Source organism: Aotus nancymaae, unplaced genomic scaffold (genome assembly GCF_030222135.1).
Source record: "Aotus nancymaae isolate 86718 unplaced genomic scaffold, 86718_ANA_hifiasm-v0.15.2.pri h1tg000016l, whole genome shotgun sequence".
Classification (NCBI taxonomy): Eukaryota; Metazoa; Chordata; class Mammalia; order Primates; family Aotidae; genus Aotus; species Aotus nancymaae.
In genome coordinates, this window is record NW_026988428.1 from 66,055,983 (window position 1) to 66,077,965 (window position 21,983).

General features: G+C 51.4%; 1 protein-coding gene across 6 annotated transcripts in view; it reads left to right on the forward strand.

Annotated features, from left to right (window-relative positions):
- Positions 1 to 9,894: 9,894 nt before the first annotated feature.
- CHD4 (chromodomain helicase DNA binding protein 4) overlaps positions 9,895 to 21,983 on the forward strand; it is a 36,155-nt gene continuing 24,066 nt past the window's right edge. Inside the window, exons 1-14 of one of the 6 annotated variants that reach the window (XM_012472821.2) lie at positions 9,895 to 10,072; positions 13,901 to 14,022; positions 14,223 to 14,438; positions 14,627 to 14,745; positions 14,860 to 15,101; positions 15,347 to 15,474; positions 15,728 to 15,863; positions 16,003 to 16,181; positions 16,400 to 16,639; positions 17,826 to 18,029; positions 18,152 to 18,357; positions 20,398 to 20,529; positions 20,612 to 20,708; positions 21,376 to 21,567. In XM_012472821.2, the coding sequence (XP_012328244.1) occupies positions 9,973 to 10,072; positions 13,901 to 14,022; positions 14,223 to 14,438; positions 14,627 to 14,745; positions 14,860 to 15,101; positions 15,347 to 15,474; positions 15,728 to 15,863; positions 16,003 to 16,181; positions 16,400 to 16,639; positions 17,826 to 18,029; positions 18,152 to 18,357; positions 20,398 to 20,529; positions 20,612 to 20,708; positions 21,376 to 21,567 (2,313 nt within the window). In that variant the 5' untranslated portion in view covers positions 9,895 to 9,972. The remainder of the gene's footprint in view (positions 10,073 to 13,900; positions 14,023 to 14,222; positions 14,439 to 14,626; positions 14,746 to 14,859; positions 15,102 to 15,346; positions 15,475 to 15,727; positions 15,864 to 16,002; positions 16,182 to 16,399; positions 16,640 to 17,825; positions 18,030 to 18,151; positions 18,358 to 20,397; positions 20,530 to 20,611; positions 20,709 to 21,375; positions 21,568 to 21,983) is intronic. The other 5 variants (XM_012472822.2, XM_012472820.2, XM_021671035.2 and 2 more) reach the window with 5 other exon arrangements.

Consider the following 21,983-nt stretch of genomic DNA (forward strand, 5'->3'; position numbering starts at 1 on the left):
CCAGATAATATTTGTATTTTTAGTAGAGATGGGGTTTCACCATGTTGACCAGGATGGTCTCGAACTCCTGACCCCGGGTGATCTGCCCACCTCAGCCTGCCAAAGTGCTGGGATTACAGGCATCAGCCACCATGCCCGGCCTTTTAGCAGGTTTAAAAAATATTCTTGTGTATGCCAAGATTTCAAGTTAGTGCTTAAGATGCATAATTCTTCTTTATTATATTAAACAATATGATATATTCTGAGTTAGAGATGACGCTCATCCCTGTTACAGATGAAACACCCTGGAGAGCCAGGTGCAGTGGCGCGTGCCTGTAGTCCCAGCTACTCGGGAGGCTGAGGTGGGAGGATCACTTGAGCCCAGGAGTTCTGGGCTGTAGTGTGCTATGCCGATCGGGTGTCCACACTAAGTTTGGCATCAATATGGTGACCTCCCAGGAGTGGGGGACCACCAGATTGCCTAAGGAGGGGTGAACCGGCCCAGGTCGGAAATGGAGCAGGTCAAAACTCCTGTGCTGATCACGGGATCGCCCCTGTGAATAGCCACTGCACTCCAGCCTGGGCAATAAAGGGAGAACCCATCTCTAAAATAAATAAATAAAAGAAACACCCTGGAGAATGTGAGGTCTTAAGGTCACACAACTAGGAAGTGGCTCGGTCTGTATTTGGCTCCCAAACTCCTGCTTTTTGCAGTACACCTCTCTTTCCTGGGACTCCCTTTCCTGTTACATAGTAGGTTTCCTTGCTTCTCCTCCCCTCCTCATGTAGCCACTGCTTTCAACTGCCTGGCTCACCTTGAATCAACTGCATCATCTAGGCCTTCCTCTTCTTCCTCCATGCTCTTCATCCACTTGCCCTACAGCACACCCCATCCCCTCTCCATTTGCCTCAGCCCCCTGTGCATTGGACACCATGTTGCTATAGGGGTGGGGGGTTGAGAGCCGGCTCACTCAAGGTCCCAATTTTGTTGGGCCCTAAAACACACTCCCTTGAGGGCTCACACCCAGGCAGGATGCCTTAAGACTTCATGTAGTTGGCCATGATTCCCCTCCCCCAGGCTGGGATGTCCCCTGCATCTCCAAAGCAGCACTCCTGATTGTTTCCAATGAGCAGGGACCATCCCTTGACACTCTCTTCCTCAAAGTCTGTCTCCTCTGTAGGATGGTCCCTCCACATGGTGACAGTAGTTGGGAAGAGTAACAATCATTAATTTTTTTTTTTTTTTTGAGACAGGATCTCGCTCTGTCACCCGTGCTGGAGTGCAGTGGTGCCATCTTAGCTCACTGCAACCTCCGCCTCCCAGGTTCAAGCAATCCTCCTGCCTCAGCCTCCTGAGTAGCTGGGATTACAGGCATGTGCCACCACGCCCAGATAATTTTTGTATTTTTAATAGAGACAGGATTTCCCCAAGTTGGCCAGGCTGCTTTTAACTGGCCTCATGTGATCTGCCTGCCTCTGCCTCCCAAAGTTCTGGGATTACAGGTGTGAGCCACCACACCCAGCTACAATCATTAATCTTAAAATAAATTTAGGAGAACCAGGGCAGAGGTAAGGTATACCAAAGGAGGGCAGAGAGTCTTCCTTCTTGGTCCTCAACCAACTTGAGGGGAATCCCCTTGAGGCTGCCACCTGGAGTCCCATGGAAGAAATGGGGAAGGGGAGGTTAATCTCACACAGGAAGGCTGTGGACAAGGTGGGGTAATTCTCATCATGTTGTCCTTGCCAGAGGAGCATGGAAAGCTCTAGAAGGTGAACTTTCTCACTCAGGGTTTGGGGAATCCCAGACGATCTCAGAACTTTGGAATCAAACAAATCTGGGAACTAATTTCAACTCTCTCACTTCTTGGCAAAGTGGCTTCAACAAATTTCTTGACCTCTCTGATCCTCTGTTTTCTCCTCTGTGAAATGGGGCTTATCATATCCACTTACTGAGTTATTGTGAGGCTCAAGGAGCTCACCTTTGAAAGGTACTCTAGAGGCCCCATAAATGAGAGCTCTTTCCAAGAGCATGGGGGGGTGAGGCCATTGGTAAACTCTGCCTGTGATGCCCAAGGGGAGTGATTCCGGAAGACGTGAAGGTCTCCAGGTGAATCCTCACCCAGACAGAGCTCTGCCAGCAATCAGAACTAGGACCATGGGAGGAGGTGAGCAAGGCAGGCTGGGCACGTTTCCATGGTGCTAGGTCAAGCAGGCAGTCTTTAGGGGCAGCGACTGGCCTGCTGCCCTCTGGGGGCACTCTTTCCCTACTAGGCCCATGTCCATCCCACAGATCAAGGAGGAAATGGAAAAGTGCATGACAGGAGAAAGCTGGATGGAGAACCAAGCAATGGAGAAAGGGCAAGGGAGGAGGCTGGAGGGGAAGCGAGGGCCCAGGCAGGCACGGGGTGGGGCTGGGAGAGGGGCCCAGGGCAGGAGGGCGGGAGAGAGCCTGGGAGGGAAAGCGCCGACCAGGGAGGGAGGAGTGACAGGGAGGGAGGCCGGTGGCGCTGACACAGCCTCGATGTGTAGAACGGGCTGGGGTTTGGCCCACAGGTCAGGCGTCTGGCAGTATTATGGGATGGAGAGGCCTTAGGAGACAGGGAGAGTATTATGGGCTGGAACAGCCTTAGGAGACTGGGGAATATTATGGGCTGGTGAGGCCCGGCTCCAACTGGAGGCGGGAGGAAGGGGTGCGGGGCGGGAAGGGGGGGGTGGTGGTGGAAGGGAGTATTATGGGCTGGAGGCCTCCTGCGACCAGAGGCAAGAGTATTATGGGCTGGCAAGGCCTTCGGTGGCCAGAGGGGGGAGCAGCGGGGGATGGCACCGGCTGCATGTGACTGAGGGGGGGCCAAGTTGGGGGGGTGGTGAGTGGGGGTGGGGGAGCTTATTATGGGATAGCTCTTTGTACCTACTGCGGGGACTGCTTCTCCAGAAGATATTATGGGATGTCGTATGTGGGAGGGGGAGTGGGGCTTGGGGGATTATTATGGGATGGTGATGCAGAATGGGGAGGGCCTGAGGAGCTCTTCTCCAGCGCCCCCACCTTCTCACCCCTTACTCTCCTATCATCCTCTCTAAGGTCAGCCTCCTCTCTCAAACGCCCCAAGCGGAACACCTGAAACCCATCTCCCTACATACACAGACACTTTGGGCACCTCAACCCATCCCAGGCATCTCCCCTAACTAGCAGCCACCTCCGGGGTGCTGAGGGGAAAAGTAGCCCCTGGCGAATAAGGAGAAAGCCCTAAAGCAGGGTGGTGGTGACCAGTGGATCACACCTCCCACCTGCACAACGGTCTCCTCTGCTCCCTAGCCCCTTATGCCACCCTCCTTCCCCTTCTCCCTGCCTCCCACAAAGTGGGGGCCCTGGATCCTTCTCCCCTCCCCCCTCCCCTCCATTTCCTCTCCAGCTCACTCCACAGCCGTAACCAGTAAAACAGGCGGCCAGCTATTATGGGATGGCTGCTCCCAGCAGCTCTGCAGGGAGGGGGCGGTCACCGCGGAATGTCTCTTGTGGGTGGCTATTATGGGATGGCCGCCTCTCTTCTTTTTGGGGGGGGTAGGGGCTAACGAGGAGAATTATTATGGGATGTGCCCTGCACAGCTGGGTGGGGCTGTCCAGGGTAGGTGAAGCTCTAGGGAGGGGTGGGGAGGGAGAAGGAAGGAAGAGGGAGGGAAGGAGCTGAGGAGGGTGGGGTGAGCCCTGGAGCCGGACCTGAGGCCTGGCAGGAGTAACTGGCTGGAGAGGTTTCTTTGGTGACAGCTGTTTGAAGGGTCCCCTGGGGCAGCCTTCAGCGAGCCAGATCTGAACCCTGGACACCTGGGTCCTTTAAACAGCTTGTGCGCTGCAGGGTTGCCCAGTGAGTCCGGGGCCTGCAGTGCTGCACTGCAAGTGAGAACTGAAAGGTTCTGGCGGAGTGGCATATCAAAGGGAGTAGTGCTCCTGGATGGCCATAGTTTCCCATCTCCCTTCCATCTTTGTCTTCCTGGGTTTGAGCCTGGGGACCACAGCTCAGGTTGGAGGGTTGTGCACGGGGCGCTTTGCTACCTTGCAGTCACTCCCAAAGAACAGAGGCTAGGTTGCCTCCTGAGATACAAACACCTGGCATGTCACCCCCAAGCCCCACATGATCTGCATCCTGTCCAGCCTTTGGTGTGCACTGTCACTGTGGCTTTTCTTCCCTCTGTTGTCCTCCAAAATCCTCTTTTCTGACACAGCAGGAGAACACTGTGGCCCCTTGGACCTCTTATGAGCAAGTTTTTTGGGTTCATGCAAAACAGAGGTGTAAGGAGAGGAATTATAGAGCAAATGCTAAAAACTCCATGAACGGCCCACTCTGAGTGTTATTCTAGATTCTATTGTACCATGGGATGAAAAGAGAACTCTAAGGTAACTGGTTAGAGAGGCTGCCCTCCTGGGTGCATTAATTAGGAGATTATCCCACCCTTAGTCTCTGTGGGCCAATCATGCTAGTGGTTTATTTATAATTTATCTGGGAGGGTAGCATGGGGCTTACCGGAGGGAGGGGAAGCATAGAAGCATCAGGACCTCAAAGCAACACACCAGTACACCCCTCCGAGCCCTTTCTGGAACTCAAGAAGAGTGGAAGGGATTTTAACCTTCTGTTGCAGTGTCAGGGAGAGGTGGGGAGCAAGAGCAGCAAAGGAAGAAGTGGGTAGAACCTACAGGAATAGGGGCACAGTGTGAGTAGTGGACAAAGGATATCTGTATTTTTAGTCGTAGGCAGGAGGCTGTGACTACCCAGTTAAACACTCTCTTACTGGTTTATACGGACAGATTACTGTGGAAATGAGAGTATGGGCATGGGCAGCTGGAGATACTGCAGAGTGGAATTTGAGGCCCAGAGACAGGCTGGATCTCCCGGAGAAATAGGGGTGGAGGAGGGCACAATAGTCATCTGGCAGCCTCTTAGGAAGGAAAAACTTCCCTGAAGGGAGGTGTCCCCACATCATGGCATCTGAAAAGAGCTGCCTCCTCCCCCTCTACCCCATTGTGGAGCACAAGTTTCATTCTTAGTATTCAGAATAAGTATGGGAGAGGGCTTGGGTAAGTAAATGGGGCCCAGTCTTGATGCCGAGAACATTTAACGAGGGAAACTGGAAGCCTTGCAGAATGGGGGAGAATGGCCCGATTGCCACAGTGAGTGCAGCAAGAGGGTGGGCCAGGGAGCTGAAGGGAAGGTTGGAAAAAGGAATCACCAACTTCAAAGGTGACAGTGGGAGCTTTTGACAGGACCTGAGGTCTTTGATGCCAAAAACTGCAGTCCCAAGATGAGAAGAAAGTTAAATGTGGAATGCTAGTGGGTCTACAAAGTCAGGCAGGAGCCTGGGGAAGACTTCTCTGTGTCCCTGGTGCTCTGCTCGGGAGCAGAGGGATTGTAATTCCCTGAGGCAAGCTCTTGTCTTTCCTGAACTCATTTCTTTTTGCCAATTCTCCAGTCCCTTGGATCCTAGAGAAGGGGAGAGTCATCTGGCTAGGCCTTATTCTAGGGAAATGAGATGAGAAGGGCAGACATGGTATGAGGTTCATCCCACTTACTACTGGTCAGGAAGGGCCCTTTCTACAAGGAAGTCGCTGTTTCTCTTCAACCAGTTCCACTTCCATAGGTCTTGGACCCATACAAAAAAGTTACATGAGCAGAGGGAGACATTATCTGTCAGGGTAGCAAGGCAATGGTGCCGGGACATTGGTTTTCACTCAGGTCCTGAATCTCTGGGAGTCAGGAAGAGGGAAAAGTGACAATCTGATGGGCTCCGTTTTTCTGAGGTCCAAAGGATTTTAAGATTGGGGTCTTTCCTAAGGCGGGAGGATCGCTTGAGTCCAGGAGTTCAAGATCAGCCTGGCAACATAGTGAAACCCCCTCTCTACAAGAAATTTAGAAATTAGCTAGTCGTGGTGATGTATGCCTGTGGTCCCAGCTACAGGTGGGAGGCTGTGGTGGGAGGATCACTTGAGCCCAGGAGCTCGAGGCTGCAGTGAGCTGTGATTGCGACACTGAGACCCTGTCTCAAAAAAAAAAAAAAAGATTGGGTTCTTTCAGCTTCTAGGGTTGGGTCCCAAGGGTAACTGGAAGGTAGGTACAATTAGGGAAGGGGATGGTGTATGCTGGAGGGCTACCTTGGGGCATAATTAAGTGTAGAAGGCCTTCTGGAATGTTGACTTCTACACAGGCAGGGGAAGATGGAGAACATTATACAACTGAAGTTTTTTTTTTTTTTTTTTAGACGGAGTTTGCCTCTTGTTGCCCAGGCTGGAGTGCAGTGGTGCGAGTTCAGCTCACTGCAACCTCTGCCTCCCGAGTTCAAACGATTCCCCTGCCTCAGCCTCCCAAGTATAGCTGGGATTACGGGCATGTGCCACCATGCCCAGCTAATTTTGTATTTTTGGTAGAGACAGAGTTTCTCCATGTTGGTCAGGCTGGTCTCAAACTCCTGACTTCAGGTGATCTGCCTCCCAGATCACCTTCAGACATCAGCCTCCCAAAGTGCTGAAAGTACTGGGATTACAGGCGTGAGCCACCACGTCAGGCAATATATATTTTTTTGAGGTGGAGAATGGGGCCTCAACAAGATGAGGATGGAGGCCACTGGAGGTATTGTGAGACTTCAAGATATAAAATGGGAAAGTGCCTGAAAAATATGGGACATTGAGGTTAAGCAGGATTTGGTGTTCAAGAATGAAGGAAACAATGCTGGCATATTGTGGAGTCTCTTAAGAAGGGCCGGGAGTGGTGGCTCACGCCTGTAATTCCAGCTCCTGGGGAGGCTGAGGTAGGGGAATGGTTTGAACCTGGGAGTCGGTGGTTGCAGTGAGCCGAGATCGTGCCACTGCACTCCAGCCTTGAGACAGAGCAAGACTCCATCTCACACACACACACACACACACACACACAAAATAGGAGGAAGGATGTGAACATACTACAGGATTTCAGTATTAGTAATACCGAATGGATGAGCATTGCTTTCCAATCAAAATCCCCTAGTAAGGGAACAGATAGGAGATTGTCTTGACCATGTTCTATACCCATAAATCCTTTAAGTACCTTCCAGCTCTAGAAGGACCAGTAGGAAGTATCCTACTGGGATATGTTCTCTCTTGGGACCAGTGGGATTTTCTGTAACAGGAAATTGGGAAATAGCACTCAGTAGTTCTCCCTTGGCACCATTCTGTGGTGTATTGCTTGCTTGGTGGTTTATGCTTTTTGAAGGGAGGCACCCGTGGTCTTCCTTGCTTCTCCATGGTGCGCAGCTCTGCCTTGTTAGGTACTTTGTCAACATAGGTTGAATGAACATGAGTAGTGGTGAGTAGGGGGAGGGTGGGCCTCCACTCTTGGTGTGTATAGAGCAGGATCTTCAGTTTACATCGTGATGAGATGTCCATCCGCAGGAGTGGCCTAGGGGTGTTGGTGAAAGGTCCCTTACCTGGGGGTGTTGTGAGGGGGAGGGAGGAGTGCTAGATGTTGAGAGATAGTCTTGGGATGAGAGTTGCTAATTATTATGGGATGCTGTAGAGTGAATTAGACTTCATGTAAATGTTTCATCTGTCAGCTTGGTATTTTGGTTGGTTGGTGTTCCTTAAAACTTAGGAGCTGGAGGTAAGCATCTGGAAAATACCTGGATTTTGGTGGGACTAGGTGAGGCCCTAGGTGGGCTCCTGGCCCCTGAGTGTCTGGAAATGATGGTATGAGGGAAGCTGGGTTTCAGACATCAGGAGGCTTTTTGCCAGGATACTGCTTTGGCCCAGAAAAGGATTAAGGTGTGTGCAAGTGGGGGCGGGGACAGGGAAGCGTGGGTAGCCTGCCTGGCCCTCCCTGCTCGAGGTGTTAGAATAGACTGACAGCGCCTGGAGATGGGGGTGGGAAGAATATGAATATTATGGGATGCCTGGCTCCAAGGGTATAGGGGTGGTGGAGTGGAGATGAAGCATTATGGGATGTGACACTGGGTTGTGTTGGGAGTATTATGGTATGTTTGGTTGACCACGAGCTCCTTGCAATTATTATGGGATGTCAGGATGTGGGTAGGAGAGTAAAATTATTATGGGATAGCTTTCCAGTGTTAGAGGAAAAGAGATTAGATGTCCGTCCATCTGTAGGGCGACAGTAGGGCCATTGATCATTATGGGTTATCTTTTTGATAGAGGAGGGGTACTTATCATAGACTGTGGAGCTAGGAGAGGGAAGGCTGGGGGTGATGTGAGCCTCTAGACGCTAGCCTGCAGGGACTGAGGGCAGCTCCGGGGGTTAGTTATTATGGGATGTCAGTATAGAAAGTGGGAGACTGATTATTACGGGATGTGTGTGGGAGGAGGCCGAGTGTCCGTTGTTGTAGTATGGGGGGGGTGAGTTTCTGACTATTATGGGATATCAAACTGGGGGTGGATGGAGGGTGGTTATTATGGGATGTCTGTGGGGGATGGGGATGAGTATTATGGGATATAAGGCATAAGTGCCGGGAGGGCTGCTTATTATGGGATGGCCATGGGGAGGGAGGGGTGATGAATTATTATGGGATGTTAGCATTAGGGCCAAGAGTGAAGAAGTTGGCAAAGGATGGCTATTATGGGATGTCTAAGAGGGTTAGTTGCAAAAGGTCTGCAATATCATGAGATGTCAGTAGCCCCTGGCATATATGTGTATGAAATGTGAGGGGGGGCGGGGTGTGTGTTGTGTGTATGTGGGGGGAGTGTCCGTGTGTATTATGGGATGGCCAGGAGGTGGGCGGTTGCCCAGGTGACACGCGCGCGCGCGCTCGAAGGGGCGTGGCCAGTGGTTGCCTGAGCGACGAGGGGGCGGGGGTTGCCCGGGAGACCTAGGGAGGAGGGTGGCGGTAGTGGAGGGGGGGTTGGAGTTGGTTGAGGTTATTATGGGCTGTCCGTGGGGGGGCGGGGCCTGTGCGGTGGGATTTCCCGGCCGGTGTTTCAGGCCCTTTAAGAGGCGACGCCGGAGCCGGAGCCATTTTCCCCCCTTCGGCCGCGGCGAGAAGGAGCCGGAGCGGGAGTGACACCAGGCCGGACCCAGCGCGACCTGCGGCGGCTCCGGGGTGAGGAGAGCGCGGGGTTCCCACAAAGACGCCCCTCACGGCCCGACCAGCCCCGAGGGTCATCCCGTCACCCGCCACTTCGTCAGGCGTCCCCCGACCCGCGGACCGCCCCTTGCCCGGAGGAGCCGACCCTTCCTTTCCTGGCCCTGCAGGGCGCCCGGCCTCCTCCCAGCCCCCGCCCTAACCCTGCCGGAGTCTTGCTCCCCGCGACCCTCCGCCTCCAGCTTGGTCTCCCACAATGCCCGGCGCCCGCCCCCTCGCCCTTTGATCACTTGCCCCCCGGGACACACGTGGCCCGGCCCCCTTCCCGGTGGGACGCTCTCGTCCCCCGCGTCCCTGCCTCCGGCCCCCCGCAGTGCCCGAGCCTCCACGCCCCCTCGTCCCTTGCACCTCTTGAGGAGAACCTGAGTTGTCCCAGAGGACAGCCTTTGGAGAGCTGCCCTGTCTGGGGACTGGCCCCTCCCCGGGCGCAGGGAGGCGCCCCCCCACCCCCAAGTGACCTTGTGTCCCCGAGCGCCTTGTTGCCTGCTGCCTCCCCTGGCTTCCCCCCGCGCCGCTACCATTCGGACCCCCTCCCCCGTCACACCCCGCTCGGTCCAGCCCGGCATCTTCCCTCCCCTCGCCTGCACCAGCCTGCCCTCGGAGGCGTCGCTCCCTCGCTCCGTGGGGGCGCCTGCCGGGGAGCCGGCTTCCGGGCTGCCCCCGAGGAGTGTGGAACTAAGTTCAGCCTGAGCGGTTCGGGTGCCCTGGTAGGGTGGCTGGGGTGGGGGGCGGAAAGAGCGGGTGGGTGTGGGGGAAGGGGACAGTGCGCGTCACTGACTGTTCTCTCTTTCTCCCCCCTCCCCCGCACAGTGACTCGGGCCAGTGTAGAGGGCCCCAGGCCGCCGGCAGGAGCAGCTGGGCCAATTCCCTGGCCGGGAGCGGAAGGGGATGGCGTCGGGCCTGGGTTCCCCGTCCCCCTGCTCTGCGGGCAGTGAGGAGGAGGATATGGATGCACTTTTGAACAACAGCCTGCCGCCACCCCACCCAGGTAACATCTTCCCCAAGGGCCCTGGGTGAGAAGGAAGCATTTGGACTCTCCCGAGTGACTCCTCTGGGGAGGCAGGGCTGTGTTGCTCGGCTGTCTCTGTGCAGAGCCGAAGGTGGAGGGCATTCGAAGGGAGTGGTTCCCTTCTGCGGAGCTCTGGTGTGAGGGGGGTGGAAGCCATGTGCCTCCTGGGCACCGCGGACGGAGATGCCAGCTTGCTGCACTCTGTCTTGAGGAATGCTCTGCAGCTCCCAGTTGAGGGAGCTCTCTGGGCTGGCAGGCATTACCTTGTGTGTGGGTCCTCGGAGGAATGCAGGTAGTTGGGACCCCTGGAGGCTTGTGGTGGTGGTGGTGGTGGAGGAGGGGGACGTTGAGGATTCTGAGAAGACCAGCCGGGCATCTGTGCTAGTAGGATCCTGTGGTTGCCTCTGTGGAAAGGAAAGAAGGAGTGCTGGTTACACTCTATCTGATTATTTTTAGCTTCTGATCAGTTACCGGTTTTCTGTGCTCTCAACTGTGTGAAGTTTGAATCGCGCTCCTCAGCATGATCTGGAGCGCTTTTAGCCAGGCAGATTACTGGAATGTTTTGAGTGGGGAAGTGATGGGGACTCAGAGAGGATGTAATAGCCTAGTGAGGAGGGGCAAAAGAAGGGAGGGCACCCCTCTTCTCCTGGCTAGTGGACATAATTCTGGCTTTTTTCCTAGCAGCTTCTGACTCTGTGAGGTAGCCTGGGGTTTAGGCTGGCAGTGTGAAGTGCCTTGTGTAGGTGTGCTAGAGGTTGCACTATCTGTGTTTTGGGGTGGCTCCATGAACTGGCCAAACCCGTATGGTTATAACCACCCTGGCTGATTGGGGGAGCCCTTGTCTATTCTCAAATGATGATTGATGTCGCGTTCCTAAGCAGATCTCTTTCTTTTCTGTCTTTCTTCAGAGCCCCTAGCTAAGTCACCTACTTGTTTCCTTGACCTTCATTTTTTCTAGGTTCATTTTTTTTCCTACATGCCATTTCTTCATCCCTTCTGCTTCTACTTTTCTTCTCATTCTGGAGCCTGCTGATCCTGTTTTTGTTTCTCATCCAGCATCCTTCACATCTGCCTTCTGTCTTCTTAGCTCCAGTGGAAGTTGCTGTGGTCTGGGAGAGATGCTCTCAAATTTTGCACTTTTTAAGTTGGAAGTCTTTACTTCAACCTGAGGCCATTTAGGAGAGGGGTTAGTCTTGTCATAGAGTCTTCAACTGTTGGGATGAGAAACTTGGTTTCATCCTTGTGTAGGGTAGAGAGGCAGATTTCTGTGCTCTTGCCCAAGGTGAGAACAGGGTGGTGGTGGTGGTGGTGGTGGTGATGGTGGTGGTGGTGGTAAGGGGACCCTGTCCTTCTAAGAGGCACATGAGAAACTGTAGTGCTGCCTAGACATTGTTGGTTCCATATCTTGGCCTCCCATTGGCCCATTGGTCTGGGGCTGCCCCTCATGTTGACTGGGAGCTGTGCAGGAGCTGTGAACTCTGTCCTGGGCTGTAGCGTGACCCACTGTTTCCACTTGCCACACCCCATTCCTGTCCCTTTCCCAAATCTTTATCTCAGTCATTTTGCTGTTTGCCATTTCAGCATATTATTTGCCTGAGAAGTTTGGGGGCTCTATGTGCATGGAAGGATGTCCCCTTTGCCTCCATGGGTTATCTTTGTCTCCACTTCCAGCTTTTATGGGGGTGCTCAGATGTAGCTGGTGGGCGTTGGGGGTTGACTTGGGGGGATTGGTGGGGAAAAACCCTTAAGAAAATGATTCTTTCTCGTGAAATCCAGGCTGGTGTTCCATTCCCAAGGGAATGGGAGGGGCTTTCTTGTGCCTAGTCTCATTCTGGGCTGCGTGAGAATCAGGGAGTCTGATGATGCTTTGTCCAGCCTAATGTCTCATATTCCATAGTATCTGTCTAGCTCAGGAAGTGGGGAGCCAGAGACATTTTAGGGCTAATTCTGGCGGGTCAAGAGCCAAGAGCATGTCAGGGATTGAAAGAGGGATATATATATGTATATTTTTTGAGACAGAGTCTCACTCTGTCACCCAGGTTAGAGTGCAGTGGCTCGATCTTGGCTTACTGCAACCTCCACCTCCCAGGCTCAAGCGATTCTCCTGCCTTAGCCTCCCAAGTAGCTGGGATTATAGGCACCAACCACCACGTCAAGCTAATTTTTGTATTTTTAGTAGAGACGGCGTTTCACTATGTTAGCCAGTCTGGTTTCGAACTCCTGACCTCAAATGATCCACTTGTCTCATCCTCCCAAAGTGCTGGGATTAGAGGCATGAGCCACCGTGCCTGGCTGGGATATTATTTTCTACCACTCTCTAGGTCCTGCTCCTTTTTGTGCAGACATCCCCATATGTTGGATAGGACTCTGGGTGGGAGTAGTGAGGAAGCTGAACTTCAGAGACTTCTTGTGGGCCTCCATTCCTCAAACTAAATCTTTTGGGTATCAGATATTTGGGGAGAAGGTTGTATGCTCTGACTACAGGTTCACTGAGCCTTTGTTAAATCTCAGCTCTGATGATTGAAAAAATAATTATGATTGAGGGAGTAATCGAGTTCCTCTCATAGTATTACTTTCATGTTTGTCTTGCTTTCCTTGGGTTTCCTTGGTTAGGACTTTAGGGGGGCCTCTTGTGAACTGTGTCTTCCCAGAATAGGTGGCATTTAGACCTACGGCCAGGTAATTGGGGAGGCTTCTATGAGGGCAGTCTTTTTCCCCTGCTACCTTTCTCAACCCCGCCCCCTCCCCTGCCACTTCCTGTCTGTCCTATGTTGGCAGCTGGGTGCCCAGGGCTGGCTTCTGCGGTCAGGAGCCATTTTCCCTCTCCTCAGTGGGTGAGGCACTCCCTTCTTCTCTCCACTCCTTTCTCTACTCCTCCCACCCCCACTTTAGGCGGAGGTGGCTTGGGAAGAGGGAGAGAGAGGAGGGAGGAAGGAGTCAGAGCTGGTGTGAATGTCTGTTACAAAGGAAGCTGCCTCATGGCCTTCTCTTTCCCTTCTGTGCCCCTTCCCACCTTTCCTTGCCCTGGAGCTTTCGGTATTACCCCTGGCTTTGTGTGTGCTTCCAGCCAGGGGAGGAGGTGGAGCCAGATGGGAGGAGGATTGCTGGGGGTTGGCGCAGGGGGAGATGGTGACAGCTGGGCTGATTTGGGCCCCTAGGGAGAAGAGGCTGCTGACCCAGGAGAAGCTGAGGAGGAACATTAGGGTTGGAGATGGGGAAAGGCAATTGTATTTTAGGAGTGGGGATGAGATTGGGCTGGCAACTGAACCTAGGACTTGGAGGCTCTGGTTAATTTGAGCAGTGATGACTTCAAAGTGGTCAGAGAAGGGTGTGGTTTCCCAGACCCCTGAACTGATCCTGTTGTGGGAATTGGTGAGGGTATCTTCTATAGTTTTTGTCTTCTGAATAGGACCTTTCATTCTCGTTCCCTGGTTTATAGAATAGTTGGTGGCCAGTTACAGAAGGCCTAAACCTAGTTATCTTGGTGAAGTCTAAGCAGCTTGATTAAGCTGTACTGGTGAATACCTAGAAGACTGCTAGTAGGAATGGGAGAGAGGAGGCAGGGGTCTGGACAGCTGCCCGAGGTGGGCCTGGTCTGGCCTGGCAGGCCTATTTCGGGTATATACAGCTCTCTCTTTGTCTGTTTTTGTCCTGGGTATCAGCTTCCTTCTCTACAGAGTATAGCAGTTCTCTTCAGAGGAATCTGGGACAAGAGGTGGGGAGTAAAGTCTGAAGCCTCTGGATTAGGCCCTAACCTTTTGCTATTGATCTTTTCCCTGCCTGCCACTCTTTGCCTAATATATGTAGAAAATGAAGAGGACCCAGAAGAGGATTTGTCAGAAACAGAGACTCCAAAGCTCAAGAAGAAGAAAAAGCCTAAGAAACCTCGGGACCCTAAAATCCCTAAGAGCAAGCGCCAAAAAAAGGAGGTGTGTGGGTGATTGAATGTTATAGGGAATGAGAGGAAGAAGGGAGGAGCTCTCAGAAGGGTTGAAGGGCTGAGGACATTTGTTTCTTTCTCAGGAGTGGTGGGCCAGGTTCTGGGGATGAGCCTCAGGGCTGTCCTGAGGTCAGCATGTGTGTAGCATGTGTGTGTCTGTCTCCCTCTCCCCCCCTTTCCCTGCTCCAGCGTATGCTCTTATGCCGGCAGCTGGGGGACAGCTCTGGGGAGGGGCCAGAGTTTGTGGAGGAGGAGGAAGAGGTGGCTCTGCGTTCAGACAGTGAGGGCAGCGACTATACCCCTGGCAAGAAGAAGAAAAAGAAGCTTGGACCTAAGAAAGAGAAGAAGAGCAAATCCAAGCGGAAGGAAGAGGAGGAGGAGGATGACGATGATGATGATTCAAAGGTGCCTGGACCTCCATCCTCTTCTTTGTACTGTTAACTATTGTCCTTTTGTTTCCTAGACACTCTACTGCCCTTTAGAACACTTTCTCTTCATTTCCTCTTAATTCTGTTACTTTGGTCTTTCAACACAAATTTGCTTAGCAAGTGTGGAGATTAGGTGGCAGGTCCTTGACTTCGCTCTTTCTGCAGGAGCCTAAATCATCTGCTCAACTCCTGGAAGACTGGGGCATGGAAGACATTGACCACATGTTCTCAGAGGAGGATTATCGAACCCTCACCAACTACAAGGCCTTCAGCCAGTTTGTTAGGTAAAACAGGAGGGGCTTGGGGAAGGGGGAAGAGAGTCTTTCTATTATCTCTTCTTATTTCACTTTCTTTTATTCTTACACATTTTCCTCTGTTCTTGTCCGTTGCTCCACTAGACCCCTCATTGCTGCCAAAAATCCCAAGATTGCTGTCTCCAAGATGATGATGGTTTTGGGTGCAAAATGGCGGGAGTTCAGTACCAATAACCCCTTCAAAGGCAGTTCTGGGGCATCAGTGGCAGCGGCAGCAGCGGCAGCGGTGGCTGTGGTGGAGAGCATGGTGACAGCCACTGAGGTTGCACCACCACCTCCCCCTGTGGAGGTGCCTATCCGCAAGGCCAAGACCAAGGAGGGCAAAGGTGAAATGGGGTTCAAATGGGAACCGGGGGAGTCTAATGTGGGCCTAGGGTGTCAAAGACAGAGCATGGGAATGCTGTTCTGTTTGCCCTAAAGTAGGAGATAGAGATAGAAGGGAGGAATGAGTCTTGGATTTAGGAGGGAAAATTTGGGAATTTGGATGTTGGGAAGCAAGCTTAGGTGGAGAAGATTTTATTTTCCCCGTTTTTGGTCTTGTGGTATATATTTGGATGTATCCTGATTTTAGGTCCCAATGCTCGGAGGAAGCCCAAGGGCAGCCCTCGTGTACCTGATGCCAAGAAGCCTAAACCCAAGAAAGTAGCTCCCCTGAAAATCAAGTTGGGAGGTTTTGGTTCCAAGCGTAAGAGATCCTCGGTGAGAGCCCAGCCCGTCACTTTAGGGAGGGTGCCATGTCTAATAGAAAGGATGTGACCTTATGTCAGGACCTGTCCTTCATAGTAGGCACGTAAGAATGTGGTGAGTTGCCCACAGAACAAGAGACTAGGCTCCCTATATAACGGTGCTTGCTGGGATTGTAGTATCCACAGTAAGTGAGTACTCCCCTCCTTGCCACTTTCTCCTTCCCCTTGGCTTGAACGTCTAACCTTATTCTTTTTCATCCTGCCAGAGTGAGGATGATGACTTAGATGTGGAATCTGACTTCGATGATGCCAGTATCAATAGCTATTCTGTTTCTGATGGTTCCACCAGCCGTAGTAGCCGCAGCCGCAAGAAACTCCGAACTACAAAGAAGAAAAAGAAAGGTGTGTTTCTCTTCTGTGTATTTGTGATGGGATGAGGTGGGAATGATTGGGGAAGAATCTCCCTAAGGAGATAGGGGTTAGGGGGTGGGGGGGAGGTAGTTTTTTTCTAATAACTGGGCTTTCCCTCTTCCTTGCCCAGGCGAGGAGGAGGTGACTGCTGTGGATGGTTATGAGACAGACCACCAGGACTATTGCGAGGTGTGCCAGCAAGGCGGTGAGATCATCCTGTGTGATACCTGTCCCCGAGCTTACCACATGGTCTGCCTGGATCCCGACATGGAGAAGGCTCCCGAGGGCAAGTGGAGCTGCCCACACTGCGTGAGTGTCTGGCCGTTTGTGACCCCTTGGAGCCCATGAGAGAAAGGGTGGGACAGTAAAGCTCTTTGGGGCCTGGATGGAAATAGAAATGCTGGTGCTGCGGGTTGTGAGCTTTGGGAAGCATTTGAATGGATGGGAATGATGGAGGCACTGGCTTCAGACTTTGGTGGATGGGTGGGTGGGTGGTAATAACGTGAATCTGTGGTCTTTTACTGCAGGAGAAGGAAGGCATCCAGTGGGAGGCTAAAGAAGACAATTCAGAGGGTGAGGAGATCCTAGAAGAGGTTGGGGGAGACCTCGAAGAGGAGGATGACCACCATATGGAATTTTGTCGAGTCTGCAAGGATGGTGGGGAGCTGCTCTGCTGTGACACCTGTCCTTCATCCTACCACATCCACTGCCTGAATCCCCCACTTCCAGAGATCCCCAACGGTGAATGGCTCTGTCCCCGTTGTACGGTGAGTGACTAATCTCAGCCAGGGCAGAAGACGTGGAAAGTGTAGTCTTTTCTATGTAGGGTATTGTGAGGCTGAGGTGCAGGAGAGGAACTATGAGCTTTTTAGTCCTGAGACAGGTATTTTCCTTCATCCTGTAGTGTTGGGATACTTTTGTCCTGGGAAAATGTAGGACTAACTTCAAACAGAGGAGTGGATGTTTTGCCAGCTCCCTTAGAGGAGATGAAGCAATGTTTTTCTAGCTGAGAATGTTTGTCCCTGTGTTGACACTCTGCCTCAGGGTGTTGGTAGTTTACAGTGTTTTTGATGTTTTAGTTAAAAAATTTTTTTTGGAGACAGGGTCTCTGTCATCCAGGCTAGACTGCAGTGGTGTGATCATAACCCACTGCAGCCTCCAACTCTTGGGCTCAAATGATCTTCCTATCTCAGCCTCTTGCTGAGTAGCTAGGAGTACAGGTGCATGCCACCACATCCAGGTAATTAAAAAAAAAAAATTCTCCGTCGGGCGTGGTGGCTCACGCCTGTAATCCAAGCACTTTGGAGGCCAAGACGGGCGGATCACCTGAGGTTAGGAGTTCAAGACCAGCCTGACCAACATGGTGAAACCCCCTCTTTAAAAAAAAAAAAATTAAAAAATAAATTCTCTGTAGAGACAGGGTCTCACTATGCTGCCCAGGCTGGTCTTGAACTCTTGGTTTCAAACCACTGTGCCCCCTTGTCCTCCCTAAGTGCTGGCATTACTGGTGTATACCACCATGCCAGCCAGTTTAGAATGTTTAATAGGGCCACTTACTGCTTTTAGATTGCTTAAGGGAGGAATTCTGTGCTCTAAGTCTGTTGATTTCCTGTGCCCACTGGTTCTGGATTATTGTTAAAGTCTAACTACTGGCTCTGTTAAGCAGATAGGAGTGATGGCGGCACACAAATCCTGGATGATGTCCAGAAATGGAGAGAGAATTTTATCACAGGTTGAGCACGCTAATCCAAAAATGTGAAATCCGAAACACTTCTGGTCCCAATCATTTCAGATGAGGGGTCCTCGACCTGCATTCTCTCTCTGGAGGAGTCCTGGGATTAGATTTTATTTGAAATGAGATCTTAATTGTCCTTTGATGAAGTTGAGACTGTGGGCTGTCCCTTCTCCTCTCATGGTTATGATTTGGGATTAGGTTGTCTCTTTTTCTCTCAGTGTCCAGCTCTGAAGGGCAAAGTGCAGAAGATCCTTATCTGGAAGTGGGGTCAGCCACCGTCTCCCACACCAGTACCTCGGCCTCCAGATGCTGATCCCAGTACACCCTCCCCAAAGCCCTTGGAGGGGCGGCCAGAGCGGCAGTTCTTTGTGAAATGGCAAGGCATGTCTTACTGGCACTGCTCCTGGGTGTCTGAACTGCAGGTAAGTCTAGCATAGGTTGGAGATGTGGGGGCTACGATGAAGAGGGTAGTGATAAAACAGCCTTGTGGATAGAAGGAATGAACACAGCTTCTTGGCGGCTGATTTTCTCTTTCCACTCGAAGCTGGAGCTGCACTGTCAGGTGATGTTCCGAAACTATCAGCGAAAGAATGATATGGATGAGCCACCTTCTGGGGACTTTGGTGGTGATGAAGAAAAGAGCCGAAAGCGGAAGAACAAGGACCCTAAATTTGCAGAGATGGAGGAACGCTTCTATCGCTATGGGATAAAACCTGAGTGGATGATGATCCACCGAATCCTTAACCACAGGTACCAGCTGGGCACATGGGAGATAGGCAGTTTCCATGGGAGACCCTGCTAAAGGGATTGGGAAAGTGGATGTCACCAATAACTTAGACTTGGAAGACACTTTTTTTTTTTTTGAGACAGAGTCTTGCTCTGTGCCCAGGCTGGAGTGCAGTGGCGTGATCTTCGCTCACTGCAACCTCTACCTCCCAGGTTCAAGTGATTCTCCTGCCTCAGCCTCCTAAGTAGCTGGGACTACAGGCATGAGCCACCACGCCCAGCTAATTTTTATATTTTTAGTAGAGACAGGGTTTCACCATGTTGGTTAGGCTGGTCTGGATCTCTTCTCAGGTGATTAGCCCGTTTCGGGCTCCCAGAGTGCTGGGATTACAGGCGTGAGCCACCACTCCTAGTTGTTTGTTTTTTTGAGACAGAGTCTTGCTCTGTTGCCCACGCTGGAGTGCAGTGGTGTGACCTTGGCTTACTGCAGCCTCTGCCTCCTGGGCTCAAGCGAATCTCCTGTCTCAGCCTCCCTAGTAGCTGAGCACAGGCACCCACTACCACACCTGGCTAGTTTTTATATTTTTACTAGAGGTGGGGTTTGACTATGTTGGCCAGGCTGGTCTTGAACTCCTGACCTCAGGCAATCCGCCTGCCTTGGCCTCCCTAAGTGCTGGGATTAATAGGCGTGAGCCATCATGCCTGGCCTTATATTATTATTTATTTATTTATTTTGAGACAAGGTCTAGCTGTGTTGCCCGGGCTTGAGTGTGGTGGTGTGATCACTGCTCACAGCAGTCTTGAACTCCTGGGCTCAAGCAATCTGCCTGCCTCAGTTTCCCAAAGTGTTGGGATTACAGGCATAAGCTACTACACCTGACACTTTATATTATTATTATTTATTTATTTATTTTTTATTTTGAGACGGAGTTTCGCTCTCATTACCCAGGCTGGAGTGCAATGGCGTGATCTCGGCTCACCGCAACCTCCACCTCCTGGGTTCAGGCAATTCTCCTGCCTCAGCCTCCAGAGTAGATGGGATTACAGGCGTGTGCCACCGTGCCCAGCTAATTTTTTTTTTCTTTTTTTGAGACAGAGTCTCACTCTGTCACCCAGCCTAGAATACAACGTGCAGTGGCGTGAATCTCAGCTCACTGCAACCTCTGCCTCCTGGGTTCAAGCAATTCTTCTGCCTCAGCCTCCTGAGTAGCTGGGACTACAGGCGTGCACCACCAAACCTGGCAAATTAGTGCATTTTTAGTAGAGACAGGGTTTTACCACATTGGCCAGGCTGGTCTCGTACTCCTGACCTTGTGATCTGCCTGCCTTGGCCCCCCAAAGTGCTGGATTACAGGCGTTAGACACTGTGCCTGGCCTGATGCCTGGCTAATTTTTTTTTAGTAGAGACAGGGTTTCTCTGTGTTGGCCAGGCTGTTCTTGAACTCCTGGCCTCAAGAGATCTGTCTGCCTCGGCTTCCCAAAATGTTGGAATTACAGGCATGAGCCACTGCACCTGGCCAACACTATATTAATTATTAACTGACTGAATTCTGGTGTTTGAGCTCTAAGGGAGTATAAATTAGAGATAATTTTTGGTCACAAACTGGTATAGTAGAGGTTCTGAAAACATGGTCTGTGGCATACCAAGAGGTCTGGTGTGGAACATACTGTATTGTCAGTTTTCTTTTTTTTTTGAGATGGAGTCTAGCTCTGTCTCCCAGGCTGGAGTGTGGAGTGTAGTGGCGCCGTCTTGGCTCACTGCAGCCTCTGCCTCCTGAGTTCAATTGATTCTCCTGCCTCAGCCTCCCGAGTAGCTGTAGCTGGGATTACAGGTGCCCACCACCACGCCCGGCTAATATTTATATTTTTAGCAGAGACAGGGTTTCACCATGTTGCCCAGGATAGTCTCGAACTCTTGACCTTGTGATCCTCCCACCTCGGCCTCCCAAAGTGCTGGGATTACAGGCGTGAGCCACCGCACCCTTCCTGGTATTGGCAGTTTTCTAGAGGAAGTGAGGAGGTTGCCTTTTCTGGCTCTGAGGGTTTTCTCTCCTTGACTGGCAGTGTGGATAAGAAAGGCCATGTCCACTACTTGATCAAGTGGCGGGACTTACCTTATGATCAGGCTTCTTGGGAGAGTGAGGATGTGGAGATCCAGGATTATGACCTGTTCAAGCAGAGCTATTGGAATCACAGGTGAGTGATTTTGAGCGAGGAGTAGAGTTGTTTCTTCTATAGAAAAGGACTTTGGCAGCTGTATGATGTCTTTCTTCTTTAGGGAGTTAATGAGGGGTGAGGAAGGCCGACCAGGCAAGAAACTCAAGAAGGTAAAGCTGCGAAAGTTGGAGAGGCCTCCGGAAACGCCAACAGTTGACGTGAGTTGGGGTGGAAGGGACTGTAGAGTAGTTTGTTGGGAAGGACAGTGCATCTTTGCTGCAGTCTAATGATGGCACTCTAAGTAATGGCATGCAAATAGTAACTTTGTAGCTGAGATTACTTCACAAAGTCGGCTTCCCCACTTCTCCACATCTCTGTATATCAGAAAGCACTCGGATTACTTTCTTCTTTTGGCATCAGAAAAAAAAAGATGCAGTGTTATCTAGCGGGAGGGGTCACACAGCCAAGCTTTTATGAACTTACATTGGAATCTGGCTTAATTCAGGCTCATTTCCTCTGGGTTTTGCTTGTACAGTATAATTTGAGGGTTTTTAATGTTGAAAAGATGAATCTAGGAGAGACATAGGATTGTTGATCTGGTGGATCCTGACTAGTAGAATTATTGTATTAATAGGGAGTCTGTGATATGTTTTTCCTCTGTGATCTATAGGACCAAAATCAGGTCTGTCTGATTAAAGCCCTGTTTCCTGGAGGACCCTAAACTGAACACGAATTTGCAGTAATCGTAGGGGATCTTTTCCTTCAAAATTTTTTGTAGCTCTCTCTAGGAGGATCTGTGAAGACTAGTGAGGTAGAAGCAGCTTCTGTATTAGGGGAAGAAGGGAGTTCCTTGCCAGCTCTTGACTTCCCTGTTTCACCCTTCAGCCAACAGTGAAGTATGAGCGACAGCCAGAGTATTTGGATGCTACAGGTGGAACTCTGCACCCCTATCAAATGGAGGGCCTGAATTGGTTGCGCTTCTCCTGGGCTCAGGGCACTGACACCATCTTGGCTGATGAGATGGGCCTTGGGAAAACTGTACAGACAGCAGTCTTCCTCTATTCCCTTTACAAGGAGGTAAGGAAATCTGGGGCTGATAGTTTTGTGTGTGGGTATTTTGTGTTTGCAGCCTTCACTTATACTCTGAGGAGAGAGATAAGGGAATAAAAAAATTGGTCTCTGATCTTCAAGAACACTGTGGATAATAAACACATGTACACATGTGTTGAGTAGATAGTAGATAAACATATGTACACAGCAGATTTGAGGGCATGGAACCCTGGGTAGAATAGCAATGGGTCCATAGAGTCTCAATTCTAGCCGAATGATTATGTGTTAAGGGAAGTAGAATTGTGAGTGGAATTAGTATGGAAAGACTTGGCTAGGTGCCGTGGCTCACGCCTGTAATCCCAGCAGTTTGGGGGGCTGAGGTGGGTGGATCACCTGAGGTCAGGAGTTCGAGCAGCCTGACCAACATGGTGAAACCCCATCTT